The sequence below is a fragment of the Budorcas taxicolor genome, chromosome 23 (genome assembly GCF_023091745.1).
Source record: "Budorcas taxicolor isolate Tak-1 chromosome 23, Takin1.1, whole genome shotgun sequence".
In the NCBI taxonomy this organism is placed as follows: Eukaryota; Metazoa; Chordata; class Mammalia; order Artiodactyla; family Bovidae; genus Budorcas; species Budorcas taxicolor.
The window spans coordinates 19,250,759-19,273,104 of record NC_068932.1 but is presented as its reverse complement, the minus strand read 5'-3'; the positions used below and the strand labels follow the sequence as shown (position 1 = coordinate 19,273,104).

At 41.2% G+C, this 22,346-nt stretch overlaps 1 protein-coding gene across 1 annotated transcript in view; it reads left to right on the top strand.

The window, feature by feature from the left end:
- HPSE2 (heparanase 2 (inactive)) overlaps positions 1-22,346 on the top strand; it is a 688,998-nt gene that overhangs the window by 640,975 nt on the left and 25,677 nt on the right. The window contains exon 10 of the mRNA XM_052661035.1: positions 20,614-20,759. Coding sequence (XP_052516995.1) covers positions 20,614-20,759 — 146 coding nt within the window. The remainder of the gene's footprint in view (positions 1-20,613; positions 20,760-22,346) is intronic.

The following is a 22,346-nucleotide window of genomic DNA, read 5'->3' as shown; positions in this document are numbered from 1 at the left end:
GTTGGAGAAGACTCTTGAGAGTCCCTTGGACTGAAAGGAGATCCAACCAATCCACCCTAAAATAAATCAATCCTGAATATTCATTGGAAGGACTGATATTGAAGCTGATACTCCAGTGCTTTGGCCTTCTGATGCGAAGAACTGACTTATTGGAAAAGACCGTGATGCTGGAAAAGATTGAAGGCAGGAGGAGAAGGGGATGACAGAGGATGAGATGATTGGATGGCATCACTGACACAATGGACATGAGTTTGAGTAAGCTCCTGGAGTTGGTGATGGACAGGGAGACCTGGTGTGCCGCAGTCCACGGGGTCGCAAAGGGTTGGAGAGGACTGAGCGACTGAACTGAACTGAACTGAACCGCAGAGCTTGGATTTTAGTCTAAGAGCGATTAGCAGCCTCTGACGGGATTTAACAAGGAACCCATCTGATCTAAGTTTGAGAAGGATTACTTTAGCTGCTCTATGGAGAATGGATTGTAAACAGTCAAGAGCAGAGGCAGAGAAGTCTAGAGAGAAGGCTGTTGCAGACCAGATGGAAACTGATGACTCGGATTAGGGTAATGGAAATGAAGAGGGCTGAAGTGGGCAGATGAGAGCTGGAGTAGGAGGTAGAAATGAACTGGATGGGAATTAGTAACGATAAGAAAAGAAACATTTTTTATATTCTGCCTCCTTTTATGCAAACCCCTGAATAGTATCATCTTAAATCACAACAGTGCTGTACAAACCCCAGAATGGGTTTGAGTCTCTTGAAAATATTTCCACCCTTTCCCAAGCAAGGCTGAAAATTCTTGCAAGGGACTTGAGTTGGTGTTAGCACAGTTGGACACTGGCCCCTGTTGCAGAGTGGTAGGCCCCAGAAATTTATACCAGCGTCATCTCCCTCAAGCCCAGTGAGCCCTGATCCTAATCTAGTCATGACCACACAAAGGCAGTCCTTTACCATCATTCACTTTTATGGTTGAGATTTTCTCTCCAGGCCTCTACCCTGCATTTATTTCTATGTGAATTCCTAACCCACCCTTCTTCCCATTAGTGTCATCTGTAAACTTAATGATGACCGCATTCTGTATTTTAGCCTCCAGGTCATTTAGAAACAATGTTCTCTGTATTTATTTTTGAAGTCATGAGCAGATGGCTGTGCTATATGAACACAGACACTGAAATCTGAATCAAGGAATGAGACTCGTTCCCCATGGCTAGTGCTAAACTTTATACTATAGAGTTTAATTTAATATTGGAGTTAGTGTTATAACCAAAATAAAACTTACATCAGAGTTGATCTGATACATCTAATAATGTGATTGTTATAATGCCACTAGAAATGATGCTTGTGTAAATGACTTATATACATTTCTATTTCACAGTTATACCAAAGCTATAAAGATGTATAGTTTTCTTATAAGAATTGTCAGTTATTGTCTCTATCACCCACCTGAACACAAGCTCATTGTAAAAGACAATTGTAATCACTGTAGTTACAGGGATGAGGTTCCCTTGCTGCACCCAGTCCTCTCCTATACCTTCCCCCTACGCTGGGTCAAGTAGCACGCAACTTAAAGAGCACACTTCCAGATCCTTAAGTAGCACCCTTCCACATCTAACCACACTGGAAAGATAGAGATAGCAGAAACTCCAGCTTCTGAGGCTGTGGACTTTTTGCCTGAAACAGTCATAATATCCCTGTTCTGTGGCATGACTAAGGAGTTTTTAATGTTTGGAAATTACATCGTAGACAATACATTCTTAGACAACCCTTGATATAATCTTGCTTTGCTACTGTGGGAGCATCTAACCTACAAGAGAGGTATTCTTACTGGAGAGTTACATCAAAAATTTTAGGTTGAAACCTTATTTATACGGATATTAAAAGCTGCCAAATGCTACTTCCCTCATGCTGCCAAATTCTCCAATTCCTTTATGGAAGTAAAATATTGAAAAATTTTTCTACCAGTCTCGCCCTTTTGGGATTTCCCAGGTGACAACAGTGGTAAAGAAACAGCCTACCAAAGCAGCAGACGTAAAAGACAGGTTCAGTCCCTGGGTTGGGAAGATCCCCTGGAGGAGAGCATGGCAACCCACTCCAGTATTTTTGCCTAGAGAATCCCATGGACAGCGGAGCCTGGTGTGCTGCAGTTCAAAGGATCACAAAGAGCCAGACACAACTAAAGCGACTTAGCCCGCATGCACACACATGCCCTGCTGAGCTCACATGCTCCTCAGCCCACCCTACTCCTAATATTTCATTTCCTGTTCTTCTGAAACCTGAAGGCCACAGAAGTAGGTGTAGGTCACTACAGCAGCCCATGGGTCTGCTTGGCTTTCTCTGAAACTTGTGGCCTTCACTCATCAGACCCAAGTTTCACCAGAGAAGAATCCTTCTATTTCTCTTATTAGCAGCTGCTATCTTTTCTTCTACTCCCACGGCTTTTCCTTTTATAGTCAAAAACCCACTTAGGATCACCCTTAGGCCTGTCTTCCCAGAAAGCAGCCCATCATTCTTTCTTGTTTTTTGGACTCCCACCCTAGTTTACGGTATCTGCCTATGAAGCATAGAAGAAGAAGAGCTATTACAATGCCATAGCATTATTAAGAAAAGTAAAGACTGATCAGGCCACCGACATAATCTACAGGACCCCATGCAAAATGAAGATGTGGAACCTCAACTTTTTTAAAATGCCATTAAAGTTACTAGAATGCGAAGCTTTTTTGCTTTCTGCCAGTCTCTCTCTTGACTATGACATCTTTCACTTGCTATTTAATGTTGTTCTACATAAAGAAATAAAATTTTAAATAATTAGCATGACTTTTGCCTTTCATCTTGATATTGTGCACATGAGACTTAAATGTTAATAGAGCATTTAGGTTGTATGTGAATTACCAAAATTATACAATTTATATTTTATAGCCTATATATACGCAGATGTATTTTGTTCTTACCATAACAATGGAATCACTGCACAAAATTAACTCAACTATTTTACTTCACTTCTTGACATCTGGACATTCTACCAATGTTCCCTACCTTCAGATTACTGATAAGTCAGAAAGGACTGATAGAGATAGGAACTGTGGGTTGCTCTCGCTTTCCTTTTACTTCTGTTTCATCTTTAGCAAAGTGATTGGCTGATACAGAGAAGTAATATGAGTAAGAAAGGACTTGATAGGATTCTTTTATGTTTCATAGAAAGCTATTGCCTTCTTCCTGTGTTTGAAATGAGTTCTGGTGTGACCAGAAAGTGTGGCCTCTTGAGGCTCTCAGCCGCTCCGCTTCTCATTTGTGCACACTTGTCTTGCACTCCCACAAGTTATGGATTCAGCAGAATTCTGTGCTGTGGAGCTCATAAAAACACTCTGTGTTAATTGGAGAGCAGAGAACTATAAACACACATATTGGTACATTTGCTCTGCTCACATGCGTGCTTCCTTGTCTCATTAGATTTCATTTACAAAACACAAAATGAAAGACAAAGTTATCAAGAATTTCAAGACAGTAACAGGAGAGCATTAAGCCAAATGCAGGGCTCTTTCGAACACAGGGCCCTTCTGAATATGAGAACGAACACTTATAGGATTGGGTAGTTGGGAAAATAGGTGGAACAGAACCTTGACTTCGCCAAAGGAAATCTCATTATGAAAATCCCCTAACCTATTGGACTTTCTGCTCCAGTTTCTATCAAGAACATCTGAAAATTTTGTTTATATCTTCAGCTAAGGAAGTAGAGAAGATAGGCGGGAACTCTGCCAATTTTTTCATTCCAATTTACAAGGAAACTTCACTGAGGTAAAAGTGAGAGACCAGGTAGTGAACCTATATAACACAGACTTTACTTCTTAATTATAAGGGAAATTTTAAATGCATTTTCAGTGTCCCAGTTATACTTTTAAAACAACTGCTGTCACTTAAAACTAAGAAATGGTGATCAGAGAAAAATTAGGATAAAATTTTCCATCCAGCTTCTTTTGCAGGGAGAATTTGACTTTGTGCAATTCAAGACTTATGTCAGTGCTTTTGCAAATGTCAGAATTATCAAATTATGTGATGAAGTTTATAATAATGTCTTCATCAGGGTTCAGTAAGCTGTTCTCCAGCTGGCAGTTTCCTGGAACTGGACTTTCTTTTGAACTTTGAAAATTTTGCACATTTCAAAGAGTCCCTATTTTATTTCATAGTGGGTTTCTATGCCAAGGTTGCTGTTCTTTCCAGCTTCCCCATCAATTAATATTTCTTTGTGCAAAGTCTGTAAAGCCCCATAAGTGAAGCTCTTAGGTTTGTAATGATTGATTTCCAATATGTGGGGAAATATCAAAGGTAATTACTGAGTTTGTACTTTGGCTTCCCATTTGCACTTATTAAGAATAATAATATATATTGGCAAAGTACTTGCTCCAAAGTGTTCCTGTCACTAACTCTCAATCCCTCCCTGAATAGTAAGGATGAGGTAATGGCTGGAAATAAAGACCGCTTCCAATGGTTCTGTGCTGTGTCCAACCAGGAGGACAGCTTATAGTCTCTGGTCAAAATCAAGCCCCAATCCAGAAAAAAAATGCCATATAAAGGACTACTTTGGTTAATCTTGTTTCTAGTGTATTTTCTGCTAAGAATGATCCAGGTTGGCAACATGGCTTTGCCAGTTAGCTACCAGTCCTTCTCTTCACTTGCTGTTGACGAAAGTGGTCACCATGAGAACTAGGCCAAGGCACAGGATAGTTGCAGTCTCTGTTGCCTGTCTCCTCCTCTCGAGATTCCCTGATGGAAGTGGGTTTTTCCCACAAGAACTACTTACTCCCATCCCAGGACTACCTCGAAACCCCACACACTTCTTTGGTTTTCATAAAAAGGAACAAAGTACCTACCAGCATCTATTATAGGAAATGAAGGGGAACAAAGGATCTCTGTCCATCCCCAGCTTGATTCTTCATCTTTTCCATATTTCTACACACATGCCCTGGCTTTGGAGTAGTAAATATACTTTGGTGACTGAAAAATTAATTATTATTTTAAAATCACAGAATGTCTGATAGCAATGAAAATGTCCTAAAAGCCATTAGATACACAGTGTCTCCTTAAATGACAGATCTTACCTTGCACCTTGAAGTCCGATATACTGCAAGGCCTGGATCCACTGGAGATGGGCCTTGTAGAGCCGAGTCTGGAATCGAGACAACCTTAATGGACCCCATACAAGCACAGACAGCATATCCTACACTTAAAACAGTAAAATGTGAAGTTATTTGGGACAATTTCCTGACAACTGGTTTTTCAATCTCTCTGCAGATGATCCTAGGGTCTATCAGTGTGGCCTTCCCCAGCAATTTAATTTCTGCCCAGAAGCAAGGGGAGAGATGGGGAGGCTAATCTAGCTATCTGCAGCCAGCATTTCTTTTCCTCAGGAAAGATCTTGACCTTAGAAGTGACTGAAGCATTGAAAGCCCCTTGCCAGTGTTCAGAAAAAGTAAAGGGAGCTAACCCTTCTGCTAACCCCAGCTGAGTGTGAGGTGTATTTGTCCTGTGGAGGATGGATTAATAGACAGAGCTGCAAGTTGGTCATGCTTTCCCACCAGTTACACACTGTAGCCATTTTAGGTTCAGCCATGCATGCCAAATTGAATTAAATGCTTTTTAAAGTCTCCAAAGCAGGAAAACATCTTTCTCCACTGGTTTTTTGTTTTGTTTTGTTTTGTTTTTTTGTTAATGAGTGTCTGCACAATAAAAATGTGGTCTGTAGCTCGTTTTCCAAGGAGAAATCCAATTTGGCTCTCGGGGATGTTGCTGCTACTCAGATACAGTTTAATTCTTTAATTGAAACAGCTGCAAAATAGCTTGTGGACAAGGACATGTTCCACGGGCTTTCCTAGAGCTGTCTGGGTGGAGACCACCTTCACTTTGGGGTTCTGAATCCCCTGAGCTCATCAGATTTGTCAAGAAAATATCTCCTCTGGGATTGGTTGACCCTGACTTTGGCCTGTTGGAGCTGCGGTTAAGTCTGTGGCTGACTTCAACGGGCTTAACTCAACTCTTTCTTATTCAGAAAGGTGCTAGCATTCTGCTGCCCTGAACCAAGGAGTGAACCAGCTCCTCTCTAGACGCTTCCAGGAATCTCCGTCTTCTGTAGCCTGTCCAGAAGGCAGCCTGTTATTATGAAGCCTCTTCTCTAAGCACCTCACATGCACTTCCCTGATTTGTTCAAATACTTTGGGGACAAAAAAGGTTTGGAATAAAAGAGGAGATCTGCTCAAGGTCACGCACTTGTACCCTCTGTCCACCAACACCCAAAGGATAAGTCAGTTAGAGAGATGGGACCTCAGAGTTTACTCAAAATCTACTTAAAGACATTACTGGCTTTCACCAAGTTAAATTCTTGAGCTCTTCAAGGTGTGAAACTGTATCCTAGTTATTTCTGTTTGCCCAGTGTATCACAGGTGCTCAGCAAATGTAGAATGATGATGATGTCTAGGCCAAAAAAATCTACTACCTATTTATTCATTTCTATTGTTTTTCAGTTGCTCAGTCGTGTCCAACTCTTTGTGACCCCATGGGCTGCAGCAACCTCATGGACTGCAGCACATCAGGCTTCCCTGTCCTTCACTATCTCCTGGAGTTTGTTCAAACTAATGTCCATTGAGTAGATGATCCAGTCATCCCATCCTCTGTCTCCCCCTTCTCCTCCATTTCTAGTGACTGATGCTAATGATGATGATATACAGACCAAAAACATCTACTACCTGTTTATTCATTTCTAGTGAAAACTTGTCCCAGACTTGATTCTCCAAGAGTTTGATTCACACAAGTAACTGGCCCCCAACTTTTTCTTAAAAGTGGCACTATTCACTTTTAACCTTTATCTTTTATGGCCCACTTTTTCTTTCTATCTTGTTCCTGTGTTTTTATCCCATATATACTTAATCCTCTGTTCTCTTTTGATTGGCTAGTTGTTTGAATTGCATTTTGTCTACCTTGGGCCTGACTTTTCCTATCATTCATCCTTTCTAAAATATATTCAAATACAATACATATTGTTATTTAGTTGCTAAGTCATGTCCAACTGTTTTGCCACACCATGGACTATAGCCTCCCAGGAAATTCATGGGATTTCCCAGGCAAGAATACTGAAGCGTGTTTCTATTTCTTTATCCAAGGATCTTCCCAACCCAGGGATTGAACCCACGTCTCTCATATTGCAGGCAGATTCTTTACCACTGAGCCACTAGAGAAGCCTCAGTTCAGTTCAGTTCAGTTCAGTCACTCAGTTGTGTCAGACTCTTTGCGACCGCATGAATCACAGCACACCAGGCCTTTCTGTCCTTCAACAACTCCCAGAGTTCACCCAAACTCATGTGCATCAAGTCAGTGATTCCATCCAGCCATCTCATCCTCGGTCATCCCCTTCTCCTCCTGCCCCCAGTCCCTCCCAGCATCACAGTCTTTTCCAATGAGTCAACTCTTCGCATGAGGTGGCCAAAGTACTGGAGTTTCAGCCTCAGCATCAGTCCTTCCAATGAACACCCAGGACTTGTCTCCTTTAGGATGGACTGGTTGGATCTCGTAGCAGTCCAAGGGACTCACAAGAGTCTTCTCCAACACCACAGTTCAAAAACATCAATTCTTCGGTGCTCAGCTTTCTTCACAGTCCAACTCTCACATCCATACATGACCACTGGAAAAACCATAGCCTTGACTAGATGGACTTTTGTTGGCAAAGTAATGTCTCTGCTTTTTAATATGCTATCTAGGTTGGTCATAACTTTCCTTCCAAGGAGTAAGCGTCTTTTAATTTCATCACCAGCTGCAGTGATTTTGGAGCCCCAAAAAATAAACTCTGACACTGTTTCCACTGTTTCCCCATCTATTTCCCATGAAGTGATGGGACCAGATGCCATGATCTTCGTTTTCTGAATGTTGAGCTTTAAGCCAACGTTTTCACTCTCCTCTTTCACTTTCATCAAGAGGCTTTTTAGTTCCTCTTTCACTTTAAGGGTGGTGTCATCTGCATATCTGAGGTTATTGATATTTCTCCCAACAATCTTGATTCCAGCTTGTGCTTCTTCCAGCCCAGCGTTTCTCATGATGTACTCTGCATAGAAGTTAAATATGCAGGGTGACAATATACAGCCTTGACATACTCCTTTTCCTACTTGGAACCAGTCTGTTGTTCCATGTCCAGTTCTAACTGTTGCTTCCTGACCTGCATACCAGTTCCTCATGAGGCAGGTCAGGTGGTCTGGTATTCCCATCTCTTTCAGAATTTTCCACAATTTATAGTGATCCACACAGTCAAAGGCTTTGGCATAGTCAATATAGCAGAAATAGATGTTTTTCTGGAACTTTCTTGCTTTTTCCATGATTCAGTACATATTGGCAATTTGATCTCTGGTTCCTCTGCCTTTTCTAAAACCAGCTTGAACATCTGGAAGTTCATGGTTCACGTATTGCTGAAGCCTGGCTTGGAGAATTTTGAGCATAACTTTTCTAGCATGTGAGATGAGTGCAATTGTGCGGTAGTTTGAGCATTCTTTGGCATTGCCTTTCTTTGGGATTGGAATGAAAACTGACTTTTTCCAATCCTGTGGGCACTGCTGAGTTTTCCAAATTTGCTGGCATATTGAGTGCAGCACTTTCACAGCATCATCTTTCAGGATTTGAAATAGCTCCACTGGAATTCCATCACCTCCACTAGCTTTGTTCATAGTGATGCTTTCTAAGGCCCACTTGACTTCACATTCCAAGATGTCTGGCCCTAGGTGAATGATCACACCATTGTGATTATCTGGGTCATGAAGATCTTTTTTGTACAATTCTTCTGTGTATTCTTGCCACCTCTTCTTAATATCTTCTGCTTCTGTTGGGTCCATACCATTTCTGTCCTTTATCGAGCCTATCTTTGCATGAAATGTTCCCTTGGTATCTCTAATTTTCTTGAAGAGATCTATAGTCTTTCTCATTCTGTAGCATGGCATTTATAGAAGATGACTATTAATAGTAATATCAGCTGGTATTTCTCAGTGTCTGTTACTCACTAGGCACTGGGCCTTTGCTTGCATTTTTTTTTTAATTTTTATTTTTACTTTATTTTATTTTATAATACTGTATTGGTTTTGCCATACATTGACATGAATCCGCCATGGGTGTACATGAGTTCCCAATCCTGAACCCCCCTCCCACCTCCCACCCCATATCATCTCTCTGGATCATCCCCATGCACCAGCCCCAAGCATCCTGTATCCTGTATTGAACATAGACTGGCGATTTGTTTCTTACATGATAGTATACATGTTTCAATGCCATTCTCCCAAATCATCCCACCCTCTCCCTCTCACTCAGAGTCCAAAAGTCCATTCTATACATCTGTGTCTCTTTTGCTGTCTCGCATACAGGGTCATCATTACCATCTTTCTAAATTCCATATATATGTGTTAGTATACTATATTGGTGTTTTTCTTTCTGGCTTACTTCACTCTGTATATTCGGCTCTGGTTTCATCCATCTCATTAGAACTGATTCAAATGTATTCTTTTTAGTGGCTGAGTAAATACTCCATTGTGTATATGTACCACAGCTTTCTTATCCACTCATCTGCTGATGGACATCTAGGTTGTTTCCATGTCCTGGCTATTATAAACAGTGCTGCAATGAACATTGCATTTTTACGTTAATCTTCACAACATCTTCAGCTGCTGCTGCTACTGCCAAGTCACTTCAGTCGTGTCCGACTCTGTGCAACCCCATAGATGGCCTCCTACCAGGCTCCTCTGTCCCTGGGATTCTCCAGGCAAGAACATTGGAGTGGGTTGCCATGTCCTTCTCCAATGCATGAAAGTGAAAAGTGAAAGTGAAGTCGCTCAGTCGTGTCTGACTCTTAGCAACCCCATGGACTGCAGCCTACCAGGCTCCTCTGTCCATGGGATTCTCCAGGCAAGAGTACTGGAGTGCGGTGCCATTGCCTTCTCCGAATATCTTCAGAGGTAGGCACAAGTGTTATCCTATTTTACAGATGACAGTCCTGAGGCTTAGAGTGGAGAGTAACTTGCCCAAGGTAGTAGTCACACCCAGAAAGTACTGAAGTTGAACTAAAATCCAAGTCTGACTTCAGTTAGTTCTGTTCCACTATAGATGACAAAAAATGATGTTAAAGAGGTCTCCTGAGTGAAACAAAACCTCTGTACCAGCAGCCCTATCGCTTTGTGAGGACATTATCCTTGTCAAAGCCCTACCCACTCAAGCCCAGTCTTCACTTACTGCCTCTCAACTTCTTACGCACTTGAGGTGAAAGCTATAAGTCACACTCAAGAGTCCTCCTTGGTTTTCCCAGCATGACTTTGCCACCTGCCCTCTCTGTTTCAAGAAGCTGAAAGAATATTCTGGGGCACTAGCCACTGGGATGAGGGCTTCCCCTTACTCCTGCTTCCTGAGTGAAAAGCACCAGAAGAGAGAAAACATTAATCAATAGGAACTGATTCTACATTCCAGAACTGGGCCAAACATTTTCCCAAACCTTGTCTCTTTTAAAGTTCATCGTGATCAAGCAAGAAAGGTCCTCATGGTTGAGGAACTTGTGGCTTAAAGCAGCTGAGTTACTTGCAATTATCACAGATAAATGAAATTTATATAACTGGAATTTCAATCCCAGTGTGCTTAACTCCAAAGCTCCTGCTTCTCTGCCTCTGCTAGGATCATACACAAGTGTCTGGAAATCCAAAGAGGTCCAGGGAACTAACTCCATTGCAAAAGTAAAGAGCATAGCACAAGTTTTCCATGCTTGAAGATAGTTAACTGGGGTGATTAGGAGGAATATTCCTAAGTCATTCTTAAGACCTTAGACATTCATCAAACAAAATGTTAGGTTTAATGGGATACTATTTACTTCCACTGCACACTGCTGGTAAAGAATCCGCCTGCAATGTGGGAGACCTCGGTTCGATGCCTGGGTTGGGAAGATCTCCTGGCGAAGGGAAAGGCGATCTACTCCATAAATAAACAAGTATGAGTGTGTCCACATATATTTATGAGATACTCTATGAAGTGTGGGATGCACCAGTATTTTCTACTTTCCACTTTCTAGATCAGTGGTTTGCCAAATAAGGACCCCCAGGGGAGATTTGGCAGTATCTGAAGACACTTTTGGTTGTCACAACTAGAGAAAGGGTATGCTACTGGCATCTAGAAGTTGTAGGCTGGGGATGCTGCTAAATATCCTGCAGCAGGACAACCTGCCACAACAGACAACCATCAGACCCAAGCTACCAAAAGTGTTGAGGCTGAAAGACCCTGCTGTATGTTTTAAGATCAAGGAAATGATATACTTTCTCCCAGGGTCCTGGCATTCTACAGAAGGGATTAGTCCTAGCATATTGCCCTGCACCCTGGATAAAAAATAACTGTGCATGGAACGAGGAATCTGTCTAGGGGAAACTCACTATTTTTTCATTTACTCTCACACTGCTGCTATACTCATAGCAATTCTAGCACAGCATGTGGGGTTTTTTTCATACCAGCCAATTATCTGACACCAGCTGGGTGCCCTACAGTTCAGTGCAGTTCTGGCACCATCTATCTGGAGTTGGTGTCACATCCCACAACTTAAGGGCTCTCTTACAAGACTGCCCCAAATTCAGATGCCAGTTGCAAGTCCCAGGTTGTCCCTAGTACTTTTGACCAACACCATCTCTAAATCAGCATTCCTTTGACTTTCTTCCTCAGATTTGATAACTTGCTAGATCAGTTCACAGAACTCAGGGAAACACTTAAGTTAATCAGCGTATTATATGATGAAGGATACAGATGAACAGCCAGTTGAAGACATACATAGGGTGAGGTCCAGAAGAGTCTTGTACATAGGAGCCTCCAACACATGGATGTGTTCACCAACCCAGAAGCTTGCCAAACCTCATATTTTGGGGATTTTATGAGGGCTACCTCATGTAGTAGTGAAGTAGTAAAATCACTCAGTCATGTCCGACTCTCTGCAACCCCATGGACTATAGCCCACCAGGCTCCTCCATCCATGGGATTCTCCAGGCAAGAGTACTGGAGTGGGTTGCCATTTCCTTCTCCAGGGGATCTTCCCGACCCAGGGATCGAACCCAGGTCTCCCGCATTGTAGGCAGATGCTTTACCGTCTGAGCCACCAGGGAAGTCCTCACGTAGATATTATTAATTATTAACTCCATTTATAGTTCCTCTCCACTCTCCAGAGAATGGGGGAGTATAGCTGAAAGTTCCAAACTCCTAAATATACTTGGTCTTTCCAGTGACCAGCCCCATCCAGGAGCCCAGTAAGAGTAACCTCATTAGAACAAAAGATGTTCCTAACACCTAGGAAATTTAAGGTATTTAGGAGCTCTGTGTCAGAAGACAGTTTCAAAGAAATAGCAACTGAGGGTAGATAATAATAATGTATAACTTATTACTTCAGCGAATCCCTCAGAGAATCAAGAAGAACACAGTGAATTTAGGAAATCTGACATCCTAGTGGAAAGCAGATTTATTATATCACTGACTTTTCTGTTTGCTGAACCCCAGCTTAAATTGAGATTCTGGCAGCCTGCACTCTTTATCTTCCCTGCAGTGCTCAGTTGATTATCACTTTTGTCCCAGGTTAGTTCTTCGGAAATGGCAACCCACTTCAGTGTTCTTGCCTGGAGAGTCCAGGGACCAGGGAGCCTGGTGGGCTGCCGTCTGTGGGGTCACACAGAGTCGGACACGACTGAAGTGACTTGGCAGCAGCAGCAGCAGTTCTTCATATTTCCCTCCTATTCTGGGCTCTGCTCATGTCTTCAGAGTGCAGCAAACAGGATTACAAGGCATCTTAGGGGGTAGATCAGCAAGGATGACGGTGTCTACCTCTTGCTTTCCCCTGTATCTAATTCAGCCAGTGAACTATGGCCTGCCTCTATTTTACTAATTCATAGCATTTGGAAGGGGGAGTGAGGATGGGACTGAATTTTATCTCCTGGCAGCACTTGCTGTGAATTTTTAAGGGAGCTTCAGACCGAATTCTGGAGAAGGCAATGGCACCCCACTCCAGTACTCTTGCCTGGAGAATCCCAAGAATAGAGGAGCCTGGAAGGCTGCAGTCCATAGTGTCGCAAAAGTCAGACACAACTGAGCGATTTCACTTTCACTTTTCACTGTCATGCATTGGAGAAGGAAATGGCAACCCACTCCAGTGTTCTTACCTGGAGAATCCCAGGGGCCAGGGAGCCTGGTGGGCTGCCATCTATGGGGTCGCACAGAGTCAGACACGACTGAAGCGATTTAGCAGCAGCAGCAGCAGCATGAATTCACTAATCAGAGAGACAAGATGTTTGGCTGCATACTGACTTCTTACCCATTTGATCATGCCAGTATGTTTAATTCTAGCAACACGTTTTAATCATAGATTCAGAGGCCTGCAGTGGTGAAATTTATCTACGTAATTTTAGTATTTTCATCCACTAATTCAACAAATATTTATTCAACACTGAGGCTAGAGCTACACTTCTGCCACCTCAGTACTTTGCTTTATATCTATGTCTAAGCCTCAGTATGCTCACCTGTAAAAGGAAAAATAACAGTGCTTCCTCAGAATTTACTGGTAAAGTCAATGAGATAATACATGTGAAGCACATATTAATCACTCAAGAAATGTTCGCTGACATTGTTAAAACAGATATGGACCCTGGTGTCACTGAGGGTCTAGTGGAGAATACACTAGTAAATGGGCAATTAACAAGTACTATGAAAATCGCTATGAGGGGGGAAACCTCTGGTTTCCCAGGATCACGTACAAGAGAAGCCCAAACCTGGACCTGGGCTTCAGAGAGGCCGCTAGAGGAAATTCCACTTAGGCAGAAACCCCAAAAATGAGAAGGAGTTAGCTAGGTAGGGCATGGGACCAAGAAGTACTCTAGACAAAGGGAATGGCATTTCTGAAGACCCGGAGGTGTGGGAGGATAGGCCTTTCCAGGAACTGGAAGAAGGAAAGGAGAACCACTCAGAGATAACTGTTTTCATTCGCGTGTATATCCTTCAAGTTTAATTGCAGAGACACTTTTTTAACCCCTCAAAATAAAATAGTCTGTCCTTTTTCTGCATGCTATAATGGACATCTTTTGACATTGTTAAATATTCTTCTAAAATAGAATTTCTAGTGACTAGTCTAATTTCTCATCACTAGGGGTCTTATGGTCTTATGGTCATGCGGTATAGACAACCCAGGTTACAAGCCCAAACCCTGATCACGTCTCCATCAGCAGCTGCCCCTTGCCGCCTTTTCAGTAGTGGTGCACACTTCAAAGCTCCAGTCTGCTCCCAGGAAGCCAGACCCCAGGTTGAGGTCCAGGCTGGTTCTGGCAACAAAACTCCTTCCCTGGCCATACCCCTCCACCGCATACTGGGTTCCATCTTCTGTGATACGATACGGTCTCATAGATTTCTCATTACCATTAGCTCTAACAAAATTCATCACCTAACTCACTGGCTTAAGGACTATTTTTCTTGCTAAGATTATAAACTTCACGTTGGCAGGAACTGAATTTGTCTTATCCACCGCTATATTCCTACTGCCTAGTATGAGGCCTTAAACATAGTACCCAGTCCATAACTGAATTCTAGCACCTCCTGTAAGTCAGGCATTCTACCAGGCATGGGCTTTAGGAATGGGTAAGTAGTCTTAGACCTCATGGAACACGTGGTTCAGTGATTAATCCAGTCAATTCTGCAGCCTTCCGTCAGTTTCTTTCTCTTTTCCCATTTATTTTGGTTCAACTTACTCTATATACTGCATTTTCTAGCTTTCAGACCACAATTGACTTTTTGACAAATACTGAAGAAAAAGAAAAGATTTAAACCCTCTGTCGTTCTAGTGTCATCTGTTATTTGTTTCCCCTCTCAAACTAATAAATGGACACTATTTTTCTTCAACCTTTCCTCATGTCTGATACACTTAAAGAATGTCTGTTCAGTCTCTCTTTGTCCCTTGAAAATTGCAATGCAGTCCTTGCTTTGGACTTTTTTTCTTGTTGACGTGAAAATCTAATATATTTGCTTTCCTTCTTTAGGATTCTTATTGTTTGAAAAGTTCTCTTTATATTCCATCTTTCATGCAATGTCTTTTTGTTGTTTTTGTTATTAGATATATATGTGTGTGTATTCTTTATTTTTTTCCTACCTGCCCTATGCATAAAGATTTTTTCTTCACTTTTCATGTCATTTCCTTTAGAGATATTCAGGAATTATTCCATTTGTTTAATTGTATTTGTGATTATATAAATGACACATATTTGTAGCAAAATAAAGAAGAGAAAGGGAGGAAGGAAGGAAATATGATTTGATTCTGCTTGTTTACATGAGGGAGAAATAAGGACAGTGAGAGAGGGAAAGTGAAGGTTTTTTTTTTTTTAATTTTTATTTTTACTTTATTTTACTTTACAATACTGTATTGGTTTTGCCATACATTGACATGAATCCACCACAGGTGTACATGAGTTCCCAAACATGAACCCTCCTCCCACCTCCCACCCCATATCATCTCTCTGGATCATCCCCGTGCACCAGCCCCAAGAATCCTGTATCCTGCATCAAACATAGACTGGCGATTTGTTTCTTACATGATAGTATACATGTTTCAATGCCATTCTCCCAAATCATCCCACCCTCTCCCTCAGAGACACATGTACCCCAATGTTCATCGCAGCACTGTTTATAATAGCCAGGACATGGAAGCAACCTAGATGTCCATCAGCAGATGAATGGATAAGAAGGCTGTGGTAATCATACGCAATGGAGTATTACTCAGCCATTAAAAAGAATACATTTGAATCAGTTCTAATGAGATGGAAAGTGAAGTTTAAAAAAAAAAAAGGTTGGATAGATAGGGAACTGAGAGTAGAATAAGGGTGAGAAAGGAGTCTGCAAAGAGTGCAGAGAGCTAAGTAAAGGTGCAAATTTGATGTTCACTTTGGCTTTTAAAGACTTAACTATGAAAGAAGAAACTACAAGTTTTAAAAGAAAACGTAAAATATCTTTATGAACTAGACATGAATAAGGATTTCTTAAACAACATACAAAAAGAAATGGATATTTTATGCCCACTGGATTGGTAAAAGTTAAAGGTCTGAAAATAACAGGTATTAGCAAGGCTGTAGATCACAGGGAACTCACACAGACACTGCTGGAGGACATGTAAGTTGGAATAATTGGAGTCACTTTGGAAAATAACTTGGCATTATCCTGTGAGCCTGAATATTTGTATACCTGCATGTATCCCAGCAATTCCTCTCTTAGGTTTGTACTGTAGAACAGTGCTTCTCTAACCTTATCAAGCATCTGAATCGCCTCGAAAGCTACACAATTTGGGGGCCTCACCCCTGGACATTCTGATTCAGTACACCCATGATAAAGTCCATGAATTTCATTTCTAAGAAGCACCCAGGTGATGAGGCTGCTGCTGGTTTACAGTCACAGTTGGAGTAAGTAAAGCTTCTCCAGATTTTTTCACCTGGGTCTTTGGAAACAGAAACAAGAATGTTCAAATAGGAAAGGCAGAACACAACTCAAATATCTATCAGAAGAATGGATAAATAAACTGTAGTATATTTACACAGTGGAGTATCATACAATATTGAAAAGGAATGCTAAGTGGGCTTCCCAGGTGACGCTAGTGGTGAAGAACCTGCCTACCAATGCAGGAGACATAAGAAACACAAGATTGATCCCTGCGCGGGCAAGATCCCCTGGAGGAGGGCATGGCAACTCACTCCAGTGTTCTTGCCTGGAGAATCCCATGGACAGGGGAGCCTGTTGGGATATTGTCCATAGGGTCACAAAGAGTTGGACACAACTGAAGCTACTTAGCGTGTACAAACTCTTAGTATGTACACTACCTGAATGAATCAGGGCCTAATGTTATGTCACAAAAGTAAGTCACAGAAAATCACATACCATGTGATACCATTTTTATAAAACTAACAAATTAAATAATATATTGCTTAGGTGCAAATACAGAGATAAAACTAAATTATGAAGCAAGACAGCAAAAAACAAAAATGAGAAAAGGAAGACTCACATAACTAGATGCAAGAGTGTGGGTTTTCTGGTAGCTTTTAAGAAGGGTGATGGGTTCTCATGTGCTTCAGAATTAAGTTACATATATGCTCTTATATATGGAAAGCAGATACATAAGAATTTGAAGATATATTTAAAGAAAATTCTCACAGATTGAAGAAAGGTCTTGTCTTTCTGATTAAAAGTAGTCCCCAAATACAGGCAAATTAATGCAGAAACTCACATTGACACATTCCTGGTAAAAGTTCCAATGTCAAAAATAAAACATGACTCTTATAAGCATCCTGACAGGACACAAGAGATAGAAAACAAGGAGGCTAACCACACATAGAATAAAATTTGTGCTCGCTTCAAACTTCCCTGCAACAACAACCACTACAAACAAAAAACTTTCAGAATATACTTAAGGAATGTTTGAAAGAAAAGGAAAAATTATAATGCAGTAAACTTGAATCTGCAGATTAAAATGCTAATTATTATGAAAAGGATATGAAACGGATATTTTTTAAATGGAGAGTTCAGTGGAAGAAAAAATAGAAAAATCCATGTAATATGGATTTATTATATGGTATATATAATAGTTCTCATCAATATGTGTATCATGGTCTACATATCATAAAATATATTATATCTGCATGTATTTACGTATATATTTGTGTGTGTGTGCTCAGTCACGCAGTCGTCTGACTCTTTGCAGCCCTATGGACTATAGCCAGTCAGGCTCCTCTGCCCACGGGATTTTCCAGGCAAGAATACTGAAGTCAGTTGCCATTTCCTCCCCCAAGGGAATCTTCCCACCCCAGGGATCAAACCGCATCTCCTGCACTGGCAGGTGGATTCTTCACCCCTGAGACCTGGGAAGTCCTTATACATATTTATATATGTATTCTATATAGCATGAGATTTTATACATGTGTTATATAACATGCATATTATTATATATGTATCACTTATATTACATGTATTATATATTAGTATGTGTATCACATATCAGTATATATATGTATATACTATATATATACTATGATATGCAATATTATAACAGTGTAATAATCATTACACTATATAGTATATTATATAATACTGTATAGCATAATGTATCTGTAATATACATTAAAAGATAGTATATATGGCATATTATAATAATAACAAATATGGTAATGTATATTATACAATATACAAACATATTTCATGCATATAAAATTTAGTTTGTGATAAAGGTGAGTTTAGGGATAGATTATTTACTATATGATGCTACAACAACTAGTAAATTATTTAGTTAATAATAGTCATGCCCAGCTCTTTGCCGACCCCGTGGACTGTAGCCCACCAGGTTCCTCCGTCCATGGGATTCTCCAGGCAAGAATACTGGAGTGGGTTGCCATTTCCTTCTCCAGGGGATCTTCCCAACCCAGGGATCGAACCCAGGCAGACGCTTTAACCTCTGAGCCACCAGGGAAGCTCAATAGAGTTATTACCATGCACCAAAGTATTTTTTCAGTGAGTTAAAAGGTTAAATTTTTAAATGGTAATATAAAAAGAACTGGAAAAAGTGTCAGTGAGGATCAGATCGGTCTGATCCTTGTGTGAGGAAGGACTTTCTAAGAATAAAAGAAAAGGAAAAAAATCAAAAGAAAAAGATTGATATGTTTTTCTATAATTTTTTTAAATCTCCATGTCATAAACATCATAAAAAGTGATAAAAAGCAAACTACAAACTTGTACAGAATATTTGTTATATAAATATTCCAAAGGATTCTTCCACTAATATTAAAAGTTATGTTACAAATCAATGAGAAAAACATAGACATCCCATTAGAAATATTGTGACTATGATAATAACTTCACAAAGGTTACTTCAAACCAAATTATAGTCAAGTAAGAGCAAATTGAACCAATGAGTTTTTCTTTTCATCTGCATGATTGACAATGATGACATATTAGCCATTTTAAATATAAGGAAACCATATCTAACTGCCATCCTAAGGGCACTTAAAGTTAAATAAGGTAAATATTTGGGCAGGGGTTAGTGCTCAGGGAAAATCTGGAGCTATTCTGGTGACAAAGGAGCTTTGAGACTTTGTTCGGATTTATGCAGTTCACCAGAACTTTCTAAGCACCTTATGTTATAAATGACTACAAAAGTTGGAGGGGTGGGGAGATTATTAAGAGGCTTCTGCCTGAAAAGCTGAAGGCTCAGAAAACAAAGTTGATGTCTGTAAGATCTTGAATAGCATGCCTGCACTCAATAGGATGTCCACTGAATTCCAGAATTGGCAGGGAGGGAGGAAGCTCCTAAACAAACTAGGAGGCCCTGTTTATATGATGAGTTATAAACACTTAAGTCATTACCCCATAGTAGGATTTAAAAGCAAATACAAAACAAATACAAAATATGTTGAGTGTCAAATATAAAAATAAATCATGATAATAGCAACAGTAGAAATTAAGGTGGCAGTAAATAGGCTTTTGTAAGTTCAAATACATGTGTGGATTACAGATTCAGTATTTATTAATCAGTTACAAATGGACCTTGGAGTGGTTAAAAGACCTAAACTTTTTAGTTTAGATTTATTGAGGATGACCAAGAATTAGCGCCATGTTTTGCATTCTTCTGTTTGCATTTTTGACTCTGGGAATTAGGACTCTGGAATTAGAACTCTGGGCTTCCCTGATAGCTCAGTTGGTAAAGAACCCACCTGCAATGCAGGAGACCCTTGTTCAGTTCCTGGGTCAGGAAGATCTGCTGGAGAAGGGATAGGCTACCCATTCCAGTATTCTGGCCTGGAGAGTCCATGGAATCGCAAAGAGTCGGACATGACTGAGCGACTTTCACTTTGCTTCACTTCAGGACTCTGGTCTCCTGTCTGAAGGGGCTTCATCTTCCTCCCACCACAGAAACATCTTTAGTGACAATATTTGGAAGATGACGTTTTGGATTCTCATATTCGTGACAATCCTAAAAGACTGGAAACCTTACATTCTATAATTAAACAGAAGTCATAACCCAGTATGAAAGTAACGTCTGTGTGTTAGTTGCTCAGTAGTCTTGTCTGACTCTGTGATCCCATGGACTGTAGCCCATCAGGCTCCTCTGTCCACGGGATTCTCTAGGCAGGAATACTGGAGGGGTTGCCATTCCCTTCTCTAGGGGATCTTCCCAATCCAAGGATCAAACCCAGGTCTCCTGCATGGCAGGCAGAGTCTTTACCGTCTGTGCCAGAAGTAAAGGTCATAGGAAAAGAAAGTTGAAAATTCGAGGCCCTAGCTGGTTGTTCTTTTATGTGTGAAAAACCGGTTCATTTGCTTTGTGTGTCACTCTGGGTTTGCCCCATGGACATTTCCTCATTTGGTCGGTTCCAAAGGCCTCTTTAGATAGTGCCCATTTCATATGAACTGAAGATGAGTGCTTCATTGTGGTGACCTTGCTTACAGGGTTAGAGTCCTCCCGTCCTGATTCCCTATACTCCTGGTATGCAGTGCTTTCTGGCCTTTGTGTTTGTATGTTTACTCAGAACACCTGAGTATATGTCACTCTCTGACTCTCTGTTTCTCTGTTCCCTTCAGGACTATTGGCTCTCTCTCCTTTACAAGCGCCTGATCGGCCCCAAAGTCCTGGCCGTGCATGTGGCTGGGCTCCAGCGGAAGCCCCGGCCAGGCCGGGTGATCCGGGACAAACTAAGGATTTATGCTCACTGCACGAACCACCACAAGTAAGTGTTCAGAGAGATGGCACAGAGACCACCCCTGAGAATTTCTAGGCCCATCTGAGAACTTCGTACTATATTGGACCCCTTCAGGACACTGAAAACTGCTTCTGGATTCACTAGACCCACTCTTTGCAAGTTTCAAATGATTTCTGATAAACAGTTTTTTCTCCAAGTAAAACCCCTTTCTCACACTTAGAGGAATTATTCATAAAATGTTCATAAAGATACATGCCATTTTTATTTACTTCATCCAACAAATTTTTATCGAGCATTTTCTCTCAGCCAGTTGATGTAATGCCCAGGAGGCTTATTTGTGTGCCTACGCCTGAACCAAAACTAGAGATATAAAATCTGTTCCTAAGATATACCAGCAGAGCTTGAGGAAATAAGCCTACTTTTCTAAGATGCATGTTGGAGAGCTGTACCACTGGAAACCTAACCGTGTACCAGTGCATCCCAAGCTGGGAGTGCCCAAAGCTAGACATGTCAGCTTTACAGCCATTTCAGTATTTTGAAAACCATTTCACTATTTTAAAGGTTAGACAGTTAAATAAAATCTGGGCTTCCTTTTTTTTTTTTAAGGGGGCCAAACCTTGAACAATCAGCACAGTAATGGGGATGTTATCCTCTTTTTCATCTGAAGCTGAGGTTATTGGGGTTGTCTTTTAAGAAGTAGGAAACATAATTAGTACATAAAGTTTAGCAGATAAAGTATTTTAAAACATGAGGATCATAAGGTAAAAACTTAAAACAGAGCCTAAAGCAAAACCCACCTGACCAAATATGGCTTTCTTACATTGCTTCCAATTTAAGGAGCAGAGTAGGCACCCCTGGAAATAAGAACCCTTTCTCTTAAGGCAGAGAAGCCTTGTGTGGAGTGGGAGTGAAGACGAAGGAAGCAAGTTCCTCCAGCCAGACCTTCATTCCAGCGAGCCTATCAGGGCCGATCACCGGCAGTGGGGAGCACAAAGAGTCCCCGTGGTCAGGTTACAACAGATGCCCCTTCCCCTCCCTGATGACAGAGGAGCCATGCCAATTAATTTATCATGATAAGATTTTTCAAAGAATCACTCTGAGCACAAGGGGGCCAGGGGCCAGTTGTCTTGGCTATAGATACAAGTGCCTATTGTGGATGAGAGGAGGCTGGATTGGGCAGAGGCCAGAGGCTTTCAACGTCCCTTTTGCTCAACAGGAAGCTCAATCCAATAGCTGACAGAGAGTGACTGCTTTATGGCCTTGGTTGGAGTTATCTGATCAACATACAAGGAAACATTGTGTTCCTTGTCTCCACCCTGGCCTTGAGTTAACCACCCAAAAAGTGGACTCCCAGCTTCAAGAGAGGAAAAGTTCTCTTGGCACCTTTTGTCTCTTTTGGGAAGCACATCAGTCGGTGCCCTTTATACTATGGCTCTGCAGACCCAGGAGAAAATGTCAGTAGCCAGGCCCTGGGCTTGGCAGAATTTGGGGGGTCCTCAGAGAGGTCTCCTCACTTGGTTTCATCCCAGTGTTCATCCTGATGCTCTTTGACATTCTTGTGGGAAGTTGTCACTGATACTCTGAATGTACCATGCACTCAGGGCCAGGGCCTCA